Source organism: Atractosteus spatula, chromosome 2 (genome assembly GCF_055471065.1).
Source record: "Atractosteus spatula isolate fAtrSpa1 chromosome 2, fAtrSpa1.hap1, whole genome shotgun sequence".
In the NCBI taxonomy this organism is placed as follows: Eukaryota; Metazoa; Chordata; class Actinopteri; order Semionotiformes; family Lepisosteidae; genus Atractosteus; species Atractosteus spatula.
Window position 1 is genome coordinate 8480092 of NC_142707.1, and position 18509 is coordinate 8498600.

At 43.6% G+C, this 18509-nt stretch overlaps 1 protein-coding gene across 1 annotated transcript; it reads left to right on the forward strand.

The window, feature by feature from the left end:
* The first annotated feature begins 1898 nt into the window (after positions 1-1898).
* LOC148839141 (transcription factor COE2-like) lies at positions 1899-17203 on the forward strand. The gene is made up of 6 exons (XM_088927606.1): positions 1899-2032; positions 9167-9323; positions 10855-10918; positions 12409-12464; positions 13982-14055; positions 17131-17203. Exons 1-6 carry the CDS (start codon positions 1899-1901, stop codon positions 17201-17203), a joined length of 558 nt encoding a protein of 185 aa, XP_088783732.1.
* Positions 17204-18509: the final 1306 nt, after the last annotated feature.

Here is an 18509-nt window from a genome sequence, read left to right on the forward strand (position 1 = left end):
GGATGGGTAATAATTAAAAACGGCAATGAAACAGCGATAATCCGAACGTGGCTTAATTGGATTCCATTAGCTAAATTTGTTTCATGGTGATACCAGGGAGCAGATGGAATTCAAGTCTGTTTTCGAGCAACATGGATTCTAGGCACTTAATTCTTGCTCTGAACGCCGGAGAAAGTGCATTAAATATAATACGCAAACTTGTGTTAAAAATGGCAACGACACGATTTCATGATTCAGATGAACATCGCTTTTCATGCCCAATAATGACCTGCTTCGAAAACAGATGCGTGTTAAAAAGATTGGATGTTTGTGAATTTTAACAATAAATTGCATTGTTGCAATGGGAACAACAATTTGTATATCGCTGGGATTTTCAGAGGACTCATTTCAGACGTCGAAAGGTGCTTTAAAAAATCATAGCCTGAAAGGGATTTCATTTTAGTTTTGAAAGATTTTTGAAACGGGTAAATTTTTAGTTTGCCTTTAATACCTTGTTTTTCCCCCCAATAAAAATCGTTTGTTTCCCCGAATACGATTGTTATTGAATATTCCACGGTGCTCTTAAAACGTTTCTTTGTGCAGTTAAACCCAGCATGGAGACCTGTTTGTTTCCATTTTATAGTCTAGTTCCCGATAATACTTCCACATTTCTTTAATTACGTTAACAATACCGCCATTGTACAGTGTGTTATTTATAACTTCTGATCCTATGTGGGGTCACACAATCTATACCAATACCTGTGAGAATCCGTTAAATGGTAACATTTGAAATATTAATTTAGCATTTATATATATATATTAGCATTATTACGACATTATAAATTAGTCCGCTACCTCAACACGGATTTTAAAATCTCGACTTTGTTTGGAAACCTCTGTTACCATTCATAGGTTTTTTAGGAGTTCAAAAAATGTGTTGTTTCCAGTTTTAAAACAACGATTTTGACTTAATCAATGATCCTCTCCTAAACTAAACAACATCAAAACACACGTCCTGGGAAACAAGATGCGTTCACACTGATTGTCTCCCTACATAAATTAACTTGATCCATACTTAAAAGAAAAAATGGATGTGGGCGCACGATCAAATCTCAACGCTTCAAATCTGCGGTATGCTGTGATTATCTAGACGCTGTGGGGTTTTTACTTTTTTCGTCCCGAAAAACTTGGGCTGCCCTGTTGTAGCAGGGCGCTCTGGCACCCCAGGAGAAGTTGGGACTTGGCAGAATTTGAGCAGGAATTGCTTCCTCGCAAGGGACACAGAGGTGGCATAATTCCGCCGACATCGGCTGTCCTCCAATCGGAATCCATATGCAAATGAGCACCCCCGCATTTGGTCAAGACCACCCCCCCCCAAACCCTTATCCAGGGGATGTAACTCATTCATGACTGAAAATCCTGGGGCATCAGCGTGCGGGCTTGCTCCATGCGCTCACACAACGGGTTCCTTCTATCAGTCTGTTTGATCCGGGATTAGAAAGCGCATAAGTCTCCTTTATGTCCTCTCGCTCGAGTGTGTGTTGTGTGTGTTGTGTGTGTGTGTGCGTGCGAGCGAGCGCGCGTGTGTGTGTTCTTTTGCATGCGTGTATATATGTCCACAACAGAACAGGTGATCCTCGTTAACAGTGAAGCGATGCTGGACGCATTCCTGCTTTTCGTTTGAACAATGATAGCACCCAAAAGGGGAATAAATCTGTTGCATACCCTTTCACTTCAAGGAAACTTCAGAAGATAGACAATTATAGATTTTTGACAACTCCAGAACTTGTGTGCCTTTTTTTTTTGCCCCCCGTTTCTTCGATTAAACGCGACGGCGGCCGTTTGGATCCCCTTGAAATAGATCAAAAACTGTGTCCTGTTTACTTTTTGGTTCAAATCCCGGTCCCAGTCATTTTTAAATGTTCGGGATTCAAGATCACTTAAGCAGAGGAGTATCCGGCATTAAAGAGAAAGAGCACGGGGGTGAGATGGATTCGGTCCGGTCTTGGGTCCGCAACGTTGGGGTCGTAGACGCTAACGTCGCCGCACAAAGGTAACGTACACCGTGGTCCTGGTTCGTGAACATTCGTTTTTGTTTTTATTCAATTTCTCAAAACGCCACTGCATTTCTGGTTTTGATCCACTCTTGTTGTTTTGTTTTTTTTTCCACGCGAGCGCGTAGCCTTTGGTTTGTAACGTAACGTAGGTGGGTAGAAATAGCTGTCAACGAAGTATTTGCCTTCACCCACAGTGCAACTAAAAATACGCCGCTGATTCATCTTTTTCAGCGCGAAATATGAAGGTATTCAGATAAAACAGGCTCGGGCAGTCCCGGAAGAAAAGTCACAGGAGAGAAGTTATGGAAGAATCATTTTTTTTTAAAAATCTGATTGGTTTGCTTTTGCTTTAGTTTCCGTTAGAAGGAGCGTAACAGTTGTGGCGCATATTCTTTGTAGCAGATCGCAGTGGGGACGTGAGATTTTTTTTACGGGTTTTATCTGGTATGTTTAACGTTCTCTGATCGTCAAGTCGTATATATCGTATGTCAACATAATCCAAACGCATTGGTAAACGCGATATAGCTAGTACGATCTATGTGCAGTAAGCATTGCCCCCTCGCGGTGCTGGGGTCCCGGGTTCAATTCCTGGGGTGCTGTCTGCGTGGAGTTTGCATGTTGGTTTCCTCCGGGTCCACCGGATTCCTCCCACACAGTCCGAAGACATACTGGTAGGTTAGTTGGCTGCTGGGAAAATTGCCCCTATTGATAGGTGTGTGTGTATCTGCGCTGCGAAGGGCTCGCGTCCAGTTCAGCGCATCCTGTCTTTCAGCGCATTTCCAGCCGGGATAGACTCCGGCGGTTAGAAAATGGATTAATGAATGGATTCGTGGATGTCGGTGTAGTATGCTGTGATAACGACAGTAGCAAAAATAACCCCCTAAGTGTTTAAAAGCGCATCGCTCAGAGATGACACTCGGGACCTCAACCCCACGCTCACGTGTCAAGCAATATGTGCCGACTGCTGCGCTGGGTAACACTGCCAGCTCCGCAGTCAACAGGTCCCATCGCACTCCAGCTCTGAAGTTCACACCCGGAAAATAAATAAAAACAGCAGCCCTTTGTACTGATGACAAGCACGCGGCGCGTCCCGTCGACGGGGGTAGGTGTCTGTATCGCTTCAGAGACGAAATAACACTGTCACCTCACGCAGACTGCTTGGGATCGAAACAGTGCGATATATCCTTTAAGGGGTTTGAATTTGTTGTCGGGTTTTTTTTTGTAGTTAAAGTATGCAGTTTAAGTCGAGGTTACCGTAGACCCGAAAAGTAGGTGTACTGCAGAAGCCTACTCAGGAGCAGCTAAAGCTATTTAAATCGCACTAAAAGTGCCTTTGACAACACAGGCTAATTTGAAAAAAAAAATCGAGATTCATCAAACGCAAGCCACAAACAGCAAAGCCTGCATTAGAAATGGAAAATTTCATACTATTTCGAACTGGTGTATAGTCGTTAATTTAGCAGCTATTATTGATATTGCTTTTGTCCTAAATGCAACTTTTATTTTTCTAAAAAGGGGGAAAGCACCTTAATATTCGTAACACGTTTGCACTGAATTTTAGACCTGTCCCCAAATCCCTGTGCTTTTCTAGATTTTACTACTATATGGAGTGGGACTCTGATTTGCCATTCAAATATAAATCTTAGAAAGTGTTAGGGTGACACTGTAAATGACTAGAAAAAGCAATAACAGTCAAAGCACGTCGTATTTCAACACATTAAACCGATATTTTTATTAGCTTATGCGTCTGTCCCACAGTTAGGTATGAAACACCACACTGAACGTTTTGGTGTGAAGTATTTCCTACAAGAAATGTTGATTCTTGCGCGTTCCGACGGTTTACTTACAGATTTTTCTAATTTTCCGAAGTTGATTTTGTTTCACTGCCACATTAAATCGCGCCCTTAACGTTTCCTGGTGGCATACACACTAACATTTATAGATAAAAATATACATTGCCTTAAAACGTAAAATAGAACAATATTAACTGCTTTAATACACAACTTTAAAATAAACATGAAAAGCAGAGGCAGAGGAAGTTACACATTCCGCTTCGAAGAAAAAATAAATTTACGAACCATTCACGTAACGTATAGGCTCTCGTTCAGAAATAAAGGGTGATATTTAAATTATACTTAATCGAAGTTACACTGAATCTTTATTCTGTGCGTATTCGTCATGACAAATGTCTTACTAAAGACTGTCTTCCAGAAAGTGCGACAGTCACAGACCTGTGCCAACCTTACCCAGAGTAATTATCAGGGGGGCAGAGGAGGGGAGTTCAAAGTTCGATGTGGTCCGAGCAGAACTGGTAGAAAAGCATTTCAGAACGAACCAAAATGAGCAGATACAGTCGATTAAGTATCCGTTTCGTATTGCATAGAGCGGTGTGATCAACACAGCATTTTAATGACCATAAAAATCGAAAAGATAAACCTAACAATGCAGAAGGAGAACTAGCAAGTGGTTCGGCTTAGTTTTCTAGTGTTTAAAACCCTTCTTTCGTTCGAAGCCCTTTCAGAGCTGCGTTTTGAAGTGTTGACAGTTGTTTTAATAACCAGACGTGTTATTTACTCACAGCATGTATTTGTGTCAAATTGTAATAATACACCGCTCGATATGTGTCTCATACAGAGGAACAATTCAGAATGAAATAATGCTTATATACATTTCAAAAGAAACCAACGAATTTCGAATACGATTTAAAACTTGACGTTTTATTTTTAGTTTTAAGGCGTAAATCATGACTGTGTTCGAACCTTGGATTTCGCGGGGATGATTTTTTTATAATCAAATAAAATGTCGTGTTTGCATAGCGGAGTGGATTCAAGGGAATATTTTTAAAAAGGCACAAGGTTATTCATCGGTTTTGGTTTCTATTTGTTTTATACCAATATCTCTTCCAAAAATCGAAAACAGTTTAAACCGAAATAAAAGACGTTTAAATAAAGCAGTTAAGTCGTTTAAATCGAAGCACGATAATAGCCCACACAGAGCTCATTTTAAGGACGGAAATCTTGTTCAGTGTGATACACCGGCCAGTTCAAATAATCCAAATCACAAATATTGTTTCTTTAAAAAAAAGTTTACTCTTTATTTTCAAAATGTTAGACAACATTTTTCTGTAGCACTATGTACCACTGTAACTTTGGGACACTACTCAAGGCTTCGGAACAGGCCAAATACGGGCTTTAGGGATTAAAAATCACGAGGGTATCTCACAGACTGCAGCACACAAGCTGAAGTAAGTAACATTATGAAAAATTGCAGCGAAACGGCTGGAAGAATAATTTTGTTGGTGCTGATGTGTTGGTAAGGTTTAGATGGTGGGGGAGTTGCAATCATCTTTATAAACGTTTTCTCAAACGGAACACGTAAACAAAGTAGTCACAGACTGACAAACCTGTCATAAAAACAAACATCTACTGTTGATTACTTGCGTGTTAGTAAGCAAACTATAAACCTTGTCACAGTCTGGTCCATACGCCTAAACCTCTAAAGCCCAGCTACTGTATACGCACCGGCCAATTCTGACAAGAAACTGGTGTGGACACTGGTCCTGTTTCGTCTGCCTTACATTCGTTTAAATTCTACGAAAAATAGGTCATTTTCTCATTGTTTTTTTTCTTCATTTAATGCATCTTAACGACCTCGGATCGAGATAAGAAAAGTCATTTAAGTTCTAAAAACTTCATGGCGTGGTTCTGAGGATTTCTGAAGTATCCAAGGTGAAGGTTTAAAGTTTTTGTAAGCGAATTTAAAATGAAAAGGGAAACGAGAGAGAAAAAAAATCACTGTCCGGTATTGTTCCCCGATTGTTATCTGCTGTAAGAAGCGTTTTCACTGAAATGTTTTAAAGGTGTTACAAATAGAGCATAGAGATTTTTACCTGTACAAATCGCCGTCCACAACACCTAGTGTTCTGTAATTTTGTCATTATAATTATCTAAAACCAAAAAAACCGATTAGGAAACGCCACGGTACGTTGAGAAGTCAGGTCTGACAATTGTCGCACCGACCGCACAGGCTTGGGGTCTCGTTTGAGGGATCATTTTGAGAGATGACTTTATCCGGACCGCAGGCTGTACCAGGCTGTGCGTGCTCACGCGTCACGCGGGCACTTCTCCTGGTCAGTGTCCGTCAACTGGAATATTCTTCACGACTGTGTATACTTGTCTCTTTTGTCAGAAAGACGTCTAAAATGGACAGCCTTTTAATGATTTAACTTCGATAGATTTACACGTGGCGCTTAGGGCTGGTATCTGATTTTATGGCTGGATAACGAGTTTACCGTTACAGCGTAAAACAATCACCCCGCTGGTTTAAATTAAGTTCAATTATGGATGTCTAGATCCAATGCTATTAATTGAAACCAATTCAAATTTATTTGAATCTTTCTAATAGTCCGTGAAGGCTCACCAACACGTCAAACCCCATGTATTGTGAACGTGAATTTGATCTCGGGTGTCTCAGCTGGTTAAATAACGGATTATATTTTTGACGAAGATCTGTGGAGAAGTTGTTGGAACTCTAGAGTGATGAAAGAGGCAGCGCAGTTGTACTCTTAACAAAGTACGTCTATTAGACTTTCTCCTCTAAAAAACCCCTAATGTCTTAATGGAGAGATATACACGTAAATATGAATAAGCCAAACAAATTAATAATAATATCAATGTAAACAGCAAACAACTTCATATATTACTCTTGGTTCTTAAGGAAGCCACGTTTCTTACGACATACTTCAATTCACTACGAATCTTTTTAAGTTTTAAGCTATCAAACTGAACTCTAAATCTGTCGTTCGACAGCTTTTTATTTTATGCATATCCGTGTGTACCGTGCACACAATGTATTTCGAAAGACAAGAATATATGTTATGTGCTTGATTACAAAATCCTGTTGAGATCTATAGGACAGGTTTCTGCCTAGTTTACAAATGAAGAAAATGCAGCGCACCGGACTTAAATATATATAAGATATAAAATATACGACTTTTTCGTAGCGTTTATCTGTCTTTGAGAGCTCGTTAACTTTTACTTTCCAAAGTCACGGATTTACGGGCATAAACTCACCGCTCAAAAGTGTTGTCTGCTATTATACTGTACTGATCGAAGTGAGGACAGCAGTCGGTAGCCCACAGTCTCACTGTAGATGCGCGTGTGCACCTACTGTACCTCAGAATGGCATCGGATTATAGAGTATATCTCTGAAGGACATGAACATGTAGTACATTTATTTCAAAATCGATACTAACCCCATCACGAAACAAAATAGTCCGAATGATTTTATTTTCAAGGGGCCAGTCCACCGTACGGGTTCACTTGGGAAAGCTATTTTCTGTTTAACAGCATCAACTTTCACGTTTGAGTTCTACGTTTTAGATGCTGTTACTTTATCATTTTGAGCCAGCCGTGTCCGATTTATATCTTTTAATTATTTCTATAGACTGTTCCAAAGACTATATTTGTTGTAGACTATATTTCCCATTGCTCTTCAAGGGCTTGTTTTGGAAATAATTCTTGTACTTTTGGTTTTCGTTTTTAGGAGTCCCTCCATAAGGCTGTTCTTTATAAGTTAATTTAACATCTTATTACAGTTCGACTCGAGCAGTTACTTGTAGTTACTTAAATTAATTATATTTATGTGCTTTTAAGTGACTCTAACGCAACATTTGAATGGCCGAAGCTGGAAAGCAGTTTTACAGTCTATGTATTCAGAAGCGGCGTCTGTATAAAAACGTAGTGAGATTGCATATACAGTATTATACTGGACCTGTACACAAACATACGTATATATATACAACTAAAAAGCACATAACTGAAATCTAAAACTCAGCTAGGTGAACAATGGCCGCGTATTTTACAGTGAGCTCATTAATAAATCAAACAAAAGATCTGGTTCTGAACCTGCTCTGTCAAAATGTCATTATTTTCCAAGAGAAAACCTTTAAACAATAATAGATGAATTGATATCTGCTCCTATAAGGGGTACTGCATGAGTCAAGGTGTAAATTCCATGGAACGCACAGCAGCAGTAATTAAAAACTATCATTGAGGTGCAAAGGCCATTCTGAAAAAGCTCATCTGATTTCATGCCTAATAAGATAAAGAAAAATAGATGCAGCATGATCCAGATTTGCATGTAGCATTCATTGTAAGTACATATCAATATCTGACTTATTAAATTAAATACAGTAGTAGTTTTTGCATAAGATCATTAGCTGCAAACCCTTTCGCTAAGCCCATTACCAGGGCTTGAGGCATAATCTCCATGAGTAATCAGGGCTGCCTGAAAAAACAACAGATACTAATCCGGCATAAATGTTTACTTTCTAAGGAGAATCAGAATTTTAATTTTAAATCGCAGGGCTTTGGTATGCAGCTGCAGCTAATGTTTACCTAAAGTGTGCATCAGTCTTCCCTGGGCTTTCCAGTGGTGCTTCTCTCCTGCAACAGTTGGTCATTAATGGCACACACACTGCAAGCAGGCTGCCTTCATGGTCATTTGCAGCAGTATTCTGCCTTTTAAAATCTGCGTTGGTGCCCTTCAGAACATACAGGGGAGGTCAGATTCTCTTAAGCCTTTTTCTTTTACTTCAAATGTATTCCAGGGTTACAAATCGATGCCGAAAATGGCCCAGTATTGCTTGCAGTGGGAAGTAAATCCGACAGGTGTGCAGAGCTCAGGGGCCCAGACCCTTTTTCAATCAGGAATTCTGTGTTTCAGTTTGCAGTGGAAGAGCAAACAAGACCACCCCTGTATCCTGTTAAATGGGGGAAATTTAGCTTCCTGCTGGAATAGTTGGAAATTTGCTTCCGGAGGGGGTCATAAGATCGGAGATAAAAATCTGTGACATTTATGTAGTGCGAGCCGCTGGCTTGCAACACCGCTGTAGGATTGCTTTGTTTCGGCATTGGAGTGGGTTGGATTAACTCTGCGCTCGAGATTGCGAAAGAAAGTGAAAGCACTTCAAGCAATATGAAGGCCGTGAAGCAGAACGTCGCCTCTTAATGAATTCAGAACTATTGATTGCGGGAAGAGGGCTGCTGCGCAGGGCAGATCACTCGGCCACTGCGAGGGCCTGGGTGTCCGTGCCCTTTTGTTCCATCTCTCTGTATTCTCCCCTGCAGCGGAGTGGCTCTGTCCCGGGCGCACTTCGAGAAGCAGCCGCCCTCCAACCTGCGCAAGTCCAACTTCTTCCACTTTGTCCTGGCGCTGTACGACCGGCAGGGGCAGCCCGTGGAGGTGGAGAGGACGGCGTTCGTGGACTTCGTGGAGCACGACAAGGTCTTCTGTCTCTGTCCTCGCTGCTCGTTTGCGCGGGTCGGGGCGGGGGGCTGGTGCCTCAGTGGCAGAAGGCGGTGTGGGACAGTGGCTAAGGGGACACGACCGGCAGGGAGGAAGTCTGGGTTAGAGATGAGCGAGTGTCAGATTAGAGGCAGTGAGACAGTAATAAGAGGAGAAGGGAGGCAGGAACTGGGGCAGTGCTGTGGCACTGTGGCTAAGTAAGGATCTGTGCCTGTGGCTGGATAGTTACCTGTTTGTATCCCGCGGCCAGCAGAGGAATCCAACTCCGTTGGGCCCCTGAGCAAGGCCCTTAACCCCAACTGCTCCAGGGGTGCCGTATAAATGGCTGACCCTGCGCTCTGACCCCAAGCTTCTCTCCCTGTCTGTGTGTCTCATGGAGAGCAAGCTGGGGTATGCAAAAAGACAAATTCCTAATCCAAGAAGTGATCTTATTCTTATTATATCTTATAACAGTAAAGCTGAGGGGCTTTAAAGCAGCGTAAGGCAAATGAAAAGGATATAAAATTCAACAATCCAGTGTGTGAACCTTCTCTGAGAGAGGTCTAGGGCACGTGGACCTTTCCAGCAGGGGACACGAATGGGCTTGATCGTGCTGCAGGGTCACCCAGAGAGACTTGCTCTGCCAGACCGAAAGTTACAGGACCGTTCCCCGCCAGGACTCCAGTGCACGGCGCTCACACAACAACAGGCCACCTCCAGCTCCCGCACAGCCAGCCACAGCACGCAGGATTGCAAAGTGTTCATTTTCTGCTCGGTTGCCTGGCATCTGTTTAGGGGCAGCCCTTCGGTATGAATTTATATTGCATCTCTGGCCCCTGAGGAAATCCAAGCCCAGGCTTGCGGCGAGCTCCCCGGCCCTCTCTGGATGAAGCTATTTGGGCTCTCTGGTTCGAAAGCTCCTTGGAGGCCAGTAACAGCGAACGAGATTGATGGAGTTGCTGAAGGAAGGGGGTGGGGGGTTTGTGTGGGGGCTGGTGGGAGTCGAAGGGGAAGGGGAGAGGAACGGGGTAAATATTTTTACGGTCAAGGTCAACTGCTACTTGCACTCTATCAGTGCTAAGGTTTTTTTTTATGCTGAGGAACACTTCAAGTGCTGAACAACAAAAGATGGGACACACACCCATTCACAGGCACCGGAATTCACACTTAATTGAAGTGAGCAAAGCTACCTTGACGTTGTGCTCTAGCTTTTGAAAAACACTGAAGGAATAGCATTGCAACTCAGATCCTTAGTGCTGTCCTTGTGCAAGCAAGCTTTCCTGAATGCACTGTGCTGGTTTCTGGAGACCACCACCTCAGGCAGCACTCCTGTACACTTGTGGTGTGCCCAGGCTGGAGATATTTTAGTGTCTATGCTTTATAATGCATTAAAAAATTAGCGAGGTTGCAGGAGGCAGAGAGGGAGGGCCTCGGGTTATTTTTGATTTGAAGGACACTGTATAAAGATTGTGTGCGTGGAGATGCACGATTTAGATGTGGAAAGTAACACTATCTCTGATTGTGTTTAAAGGAACATAGTGGAGAGAAAACGAACAATGGAACACACTACAAACTCCAGCTCCTGTACAGCAATGGTGAGACTGCGGAGCCCTGTCTGTTTGTCTGTCTGCTGCTTGCCTGTTCCAGTTGTGCATCTGCTCAACTGTAAGCAAACCACATGTGTTAGACTCTAACTTTGACTTCTGCTTCATTGCTTTTTATTCTTGGTTTGATATCGGAGAACATTTCAGTAATGCCATGACTATGGAATGTAATCATTTTCTAATGCTTCTGCAAAAACAAACAAACAAAAAAACAAAAAATGCTGTGAGTGCGCTCTGCCCTTATTCACACGCTATATTTAAGATAAATCATTGCACATGCACAGAACTTGAAAGCCACCGCAGTTTTCCTATGAGCTCAATAAACTAATTGGATAAGAGCTTTTTTGTAGGCCACAGAGGGCCATCCTTTCCAATGTGAGCATATGAGAAAATATGCTTAATTTCATACTGTTGCACATGGAAGTGAGGCTTGAAGAATAATGGTCTTGTGAATTTTGAGTTTATTTTGCTTTACGAAGGAAGTATTGTCTTTTACACACGTACTTGAATCTGAGGACTAATTTGAGCAGCCCACTGTTTGTTAGCCTTAAGCAATCCATTGGTGAAAACATGATTAGCCAATATAAAGTAACTCTTCTACTGTTGGCCCTCTTGCAGCACGGCTTTGTAAAAGCTTTGAGATGGTTTTCAGTCTGAAAAGGCACAATTTCAAATAAAAAAAAAGTCCTCAGATGAAAAGTGATATTCTGTGTAGCCTAATGAATTGAATAATGCTAAGTCTGTAGTTACAAAACATATGACTGGATGCAAGTAGTCTTCTGTTCCCTGGAGTCTCTGAAGACTTGTTTTTAACTACCTCTGGGAGTGAGATGAAAGCAAACTGAGAAGACAGCCCTTCCCCCCTCACATTCAAGCCTCCAAAGCTCAAAGTGAAACCAAAGTGCTTTGTATTGACACTCTAATGCTCCTAGCGCTTTAAATGTTATTGAGCAGCAGCAGTACGATGTCTTAGGTACTCTAAAAAACACTTTGAATACTGGTGATCGGGCATTGTATCATTCCCCGATGGGGACTCTTTCAAGTGCGATCCTTTAAAAACACTGTGTCATTTTCATCTCGGGAGCTGCTCCAGCCGTGCAGGTAGATGCTGGCGGGGCGATCTGTAGCGTGTAGCAAGCACATCTGCGCACGCCTTGCTTCACATGTTCCGACAGTCGGCACGGGTAGTATCCACTTGAAGCGAGGGGGCTGAGGCCAGCAAGTGAACCCAGATAGACTTTAAAGTTGCCAAAGCCAGCCCAGAGTCTGTAAACCAACAGCTTGGTCAGTATTTTCAGGTACGCAAACGCCTTAATGAGAACAATAAGGATTTTGACCAGTGGGTCAATTGGTTCCATTTGGTAAAGTCGTATGAGAACAGCAGAGCTGTCATAGACTGTGAGGGCCAGAGCTGGCTGCTGTTGGTTGTTATAATTGACGGCACTCTAATCCACTGTCCTGTGGGCTTTTTGCGTCCCTAGGTGTGCGAACAGAGCAGGACCTGTATGCACGGCTCATTGACTCGGTCACCAAACAGGTGAGGGAACTCCACCGCTATCATGTCCAAGACACATGTCTTCAGGGTTGCTGCCTATAGTGCACAGTACTTGTCCAACAAGGAGTTTGCCAAGCTTTCACCTTTGCTGGTGTCCATCACATGGTTTGCTGGTTTGTTCCACACTCCCAGAAAGCTTTGTGTGAGCAGACAGACTCAGTCCTGAATGGAGCTGCCTGGAAAGGACCTGGGGATGCAACACAAGCTCAACATTGATGCCCATAACCTTATTTTTTCTGGAGACCCATAGGTGTGTCATAGTAAGGAGGGTTAGGAAAAAAGCAAAGTACACGTCAGAGTGCAAACCCTGAATAAAGACATTGACATAGAAAAGGGAAGGAGCTCTGTACTGAATGAACTGTGCCTGCTGAGGCTTTCACTGGGTCCCAGACATTTTGCCACAGCACACCCAAATGAGCCCACGTTTGTACATGGATGTGGGTGCTGATCGAAGACTAGGTTAGCGATGAGCAAAAACTATTCAGGTCACCTCCCCCGTCAGCAGCATAGTGACCCAAGAGATCTCATCATCAAATCAGCCATCTGCGATTTTTGAAAGCCTCTTAGAAATAATACATTTTCCTATCAATGTTCTTCTGGGTTGCACTGGAGATGATGCAGGTTCCCCTGGCTGTTTAGCAGCTGTCCTCCACACAGACATGATGAGATTTCTAGGCTTTGCATTCGAAACCAGGCTTGACGGAACTTCATTTTGAAAGATGTTCCTCTTGTGGGAATTAGAAAAACAAGATAAAAAAACAAAAATAAAGAAAGAAAGACTGTACATTTCCTAAGTAATTATTTATTTTGCTCGAATGAATGCCCTGGTCTCTTTCATAAATATAAGCACAGAAGGAGTTTAGAACACTGGTTTTCCGGTGTATACGTAGTTAATTCAATCATTTGACTTACACCCTCCCTTCAAAGTGCCCCACTTTGTCTTGTTTGAAAGAAAAGGAGCTCATGGAAAACATGGTAGAGCTGAAAAAAGCTGCTTATGTTAAGTAAATTGATATTTGTGTAGATTGAGATGAACAGTGCAAGCTATCCGTGAAGAAAAATAGATCAAATGGGATATTACGTGAGTTAATTCATGATGCATTTGATCAGCATCAACAATAAATGCTTAAAAAGAGGGCTTGTGTGGAGAATGTATTTCCATTTTTAATAGCTAATCAATTTCTGTACCACAAGCAGGGAAATTTATATTAAAAGTTGCAGTTGATCCCTTGGGAAAATTTGCTATATTCTTTTTCTACAACTATTCCTTTTTCTTACCATACATTACCATATCTTTTTCTCTTATACCATGCTTTTACGATGATATAACTTTGGTCCATTTATCTGCACTGTGCTTTTACCATGGTACACTGTAGTGAACTTATACAGAAACCTCTTTGTACTGAAGGCCTAAAATATCCCAGTTAATGCTGTCTGAAATAATTCTGATAGAGAGAAAAGACAAAAGATCCTAACATATCTGCGTTTCGTTCCTGTAGCCGATTGCGTACGAGGGACAGAACAAAAACCCAGAGATGTGCAGAGTCCTGCTCACCCACGAGGTTATGTGCAGGTACGATATCTCCACTCCCAGCCTCTTATCTGTATCTTCTCATTGACGCCACCTCAGCCTAAGAGCAAAACTAAAAATTGGTAGGAGCAAATAATCCCCATCTTGCCATCCCCATCCTATTAGCAAATGAGGAATTGAAGTTCCAGTAGCAGTGCCGTTAACCCTGGTGTCATGGCCAGACCCCCTTATTGAAATGCGATAGAATTTAAAACAGAGAATTCCTGTCTAGACACAAGAATCTCCTTTTATAGCCCAAGAACATACTAGTTTTGGTCCTCTGTTCCTCAATCCTAAAGGAGATTGAGGATGAAGGTAGTTTTTAACAGAAGTCCGGGAAGAGGTCACACTCTATTCTCACCCACTTCTGCTTAAATATCGCGCCGCTTGCTGACTCACTTGTGCAGGTTTAGTTTTCGGACACCTCCCTCCTCCCCATCTGCGCCCGTAGAGCAGCTCCCTGGCTCATCCTGCATAGAAGGGGTCAGGGGGTTCATGATTCCAGATGGGATCCTCAGAGAGGGAAGTCACCCTCTCTTCTCCCACCATGGGCAGGGTTTGTCCAGACTACTGAACTGTCTTATTTTCATGTTGATGGGAAGCGCAGAATGTTTCTGTTATTTAGAAACTGTACAGTGGACTGGTGTGGTTTTCTTGATCATTGTTCATGCCAATGTCTTGAAGAGATGCACAAGCTGGGCATTTCTTTTAAATAATGTCACGTCCAACTTCAGATTTCCCTTGTTTTACGATGTCAGCATACTGCTATATGTATTTGGTGTTACCTTGAACTCTTACACGAGGCCAAGGACTGATCCAGACTTGAACTCAATTTTTGAGACTCTAAACACCAACTGTGAGTTCATATCTGGTTTCTACTGCTGTAAAATGTAGGCTTCTTCCTGTACTTCTGATTATATTTTATTAGGTCTGTTCAAACCTTCCCTATATGCTGTACAAGGCTGGGGTGTAACAATGCCTGAACACGAGGTGTAAAACTTTCTTCAGCCTGTCATTTTGTGGGCTTCCTTGCAAGAATTCAGAAGATCTGGCATTCTAAACGCTTGCTCAGTGTTACAGCGTTCGAAGAGCCCGAAACAAACAGCCGGCCGGGGCTCATGTTTTTCCCCAAAAAAAGGAGAACGTCTTAACCTTGACAAGAAAGGTTAAGCGGGTGTTTAAAAGAGAATGAGGAAGGAATATGCAAACTCAGAACTGCAATTCCAAATGAAAGAAGTCCCTCAAAATAAATTCCCATAAATCACAAGAAAAAAAAAACCCACTTTTTAACTCTAAGCCACCAAGCACTCGCACTCCCCGTTCCTACTACGTTACGCTGAAAAACAGGGGAAGAGGGCCAAGAGGAAAATAAAGCTCATGTCTTATTTATAGTCGGCTCTCTGATAATGAAGCCGTGCCGGAATAAAGGGGCTGCTGTCAGTGGCCATGCTGGGACACAGTGTCTCGCTCGGCTACTCGGGGTTAGAAGCCATTGTGCTCCCAGCAGATGCCCGTGCTGACTCACAGCTGGCTAATAACGGCCTGCAGAGGGAGAGGGCAAGCCTCACAGCTGGGAACTGAGCCACCGGGCTGGGAGGGTGGGCGTATCGGGCCAGGCAAGCTGGGCTGTCAGTCGGGGAGGCTGGGTGGGAGGGGGTTGTAGGTGGCAGATGGCGTGGATTGAGGTACTTTTGTTATGCAGCAATGAGGAGGTGTCTTTCTCGACTGACACAAAGCCAAGCTGGCCGGGGAGGGGACCTGTGTGTGTATGTACGTGTGTGTTTGTGTGTGCAGTGGGTGTGTTGGGGGGCTATGTGTGTTTTAGAGGAGGAGGGTGCGGCTGGAGCAGGGGGAGGGGAGGGGGGGGGGGGAAGCTGTATTTGATTTCAAAATCAGTGACAGATTGCTGGGGTGCCAGATTACTTTCTGTTGCTTTTGTTTCGTTCTTGGGGAGTCACGCTCTTATCTGTATGAGTGCGTCGCCTCTGCTTCACATATTTAAAAGAAAGAGAGTTTGGCTGGATCACTGCTTGTAGGAGTAGGATCCATTTTTATTACTGTTACCTGCTTAGCATATGCCCTTATCCTTATCCATGCCTGCAAAGTTGACATGCCGAAAAAGCAGATGAAAACAGATTAAATGAGTAAAATGACAACATTGCTAGCACAGGAAAAGGTGTGAGACTCAAACACCATGGAAATCTAAAATACTCAAAGGGATATTAAAGTAAGCACCTATCTGGTACGTTTGCAGAGATTAAGTGCAATTTCGAAACTCCATCATCAGCTTGACAATTAAAAACAAAGCACAATACAGAGTAGGAGCTACGGAAGGGCGTGTCTGAGAGGTTTAGAACAGAGCCTGTTGCAGAAAGGAGGTCTGGGACTGAGCAGTGCTGATTCCTGTGGGTGGTTCATGGTACTATGATCGCTGTTTCAAGCTTCGATGTGCTTTCACGTCGGTCTAATCTGTGGGTGCCCACTGACAGAGATGCTGTTAGAACGTGGGTGAGGGGTGCATGGGGATACTTCATTTTAGTCTGGAGGTGTCTGCTGAGTTAGAAAGTGGTTGTGTGGGGCGTGGGGGCTCTCTGGTCTAATCTGGAGGTGCCGGCTGACAGAAACGGCTTTGGAAAATGGGTGCGGGGGTGCGTGGGGTGCTTGGTCTTGATCTCGGGGTGCCTACTGACAGAGATGGCTGTGGAACGTGGGTGTGTGGGGTGCGTGGGGTGCATGGGGGTGCTTGGTCTTGATCTCGGGGTACCTACTGACAGAGATGGCTGTGGAACGTGGGTGTGTGGGGTGCGTGGGGGTGCTTGGTCTTGATCTCGGGGTACCCACTGACAGAGATGGCTGTGGAACGTGGGTGTGTGGGGTGCGTGGGGGTGCTTGGTCTTGATCTCGGGGTACCCACTGACAGAGATGGCTGTGGAACGTGGGTGTGTGGGGTGCGTGGGGGTGCTTGGTCTTGATCTCGGGGTACCCACTGACAGAGATGGCTGTGGAACGTGGGTGTGTGGGGTGCGTGGGGGTGCTCTGGTCCTGATCTGACGAGCTGTGCCTGTGTTGTGTCTGCAGCCGCTGCTGTGAAAAGAAGAGCTGTGGAAATCGCAACGAGACGCCCTCTGACCCCGTGATCATTGACAGGTAGGAGAAACTGGGGTCCCCCTCTCTTTCGGGGAACGCCGCGTCCCCTTGGCAGCGTGTCTGTCACGGGTCACTTTGGGAAAAGGCCACATCAGGGATCCTTCTTCCTGTCTTTTCCTAGCTTGTCAGCTTCATTGGCAGCTTCTGAGAGCCGTCTCACAGATGCCGGGTCTGTAGATATGGACTTTTCAAAATCAAAAACCCTTTAGATCAGTTTCAAATTTCTACGCAATTTCAGCACTGCAGAAACAAAAATGTGTATTATTAGCATCTCATTTCAGCTCTAGTGAGTTTTTCCAGTGTAATGGCTTAAATGTTTATTTTCTTCTTACTGTGCAAAACTGGGCTTCCCTGACCCATGCCGTATTGTCATCTGGGAAGATGACTGTGTGGTTTTTATTCACACAACTAATTCTTTCCCACGGTTCACAACCTACACAACACATTGGAGAAGGGGTTGTTTGCTGAGGGACACGGGTGTCCTTGTCATTTGCCAGGGACAGACAATGGTAACATCCTGTTGCACGATCCGTAAAGAGCCTCTGACCAGAAGGAGCCTTTCATTCTGTTGACAGTGTTACCGCAAGCTAGAGACCCGAACTGCGAGGCTATTTTGACTTTTGTTTCAGGGCTAGTGTAATTTAATTGAACCTATCTTCCGAACGCAAAGCAAATCCCACCAGGTAGAGCAACAAGAACCCGATGGAAACGGATGATGACAAAAAAAAATGTTTCAGCTTCAGTCTTCTTTGCGATACTGGGAGGGTCGAAGGCAAAACTTTTGTTGTTTCCCAGCTTCGCTGGTTTTGTTAGTCTTAACAGAAGACAAACAGGAAGCATAAACAGCGTTAGGTTGACACTCTGTTTTTAGGTGGAAGCTCCTTTTGCTTTCCACAGATACATGACTACTGCGTTCTGGCCTTTTTTTGCAAACGTTAAAAAACAACAACTGCTCACAGCCCCAAAAGAAGTTCTTCATTTCACTCCAGGCACTACCCAAGAATCAGACATAATCCGCTAATTAACAAAGGCTTAAATAAAATCTCTGAGCAAGACACGAGCTTAGGAAAAGGGACCTGTTGGAAGAAGGAACATGGCTTGGGTATTAGCTGCTGGCAGCTCGTCTACTGGGAGCGCTCTGCGGATCAGACTCTGACCAGACTACCTTCTTAGAGGTGTCTTGTACCACTGCACCTTGGCTCTTAGGAAGAAGAAGGGGGTATTTAAAATATACTTTCCCCCAGCGTGGGTCAGCGCTGATGGTAAGTGGCAGCAGCGCACTAATAGAGCTGGGAATGAACTCGGTCCCA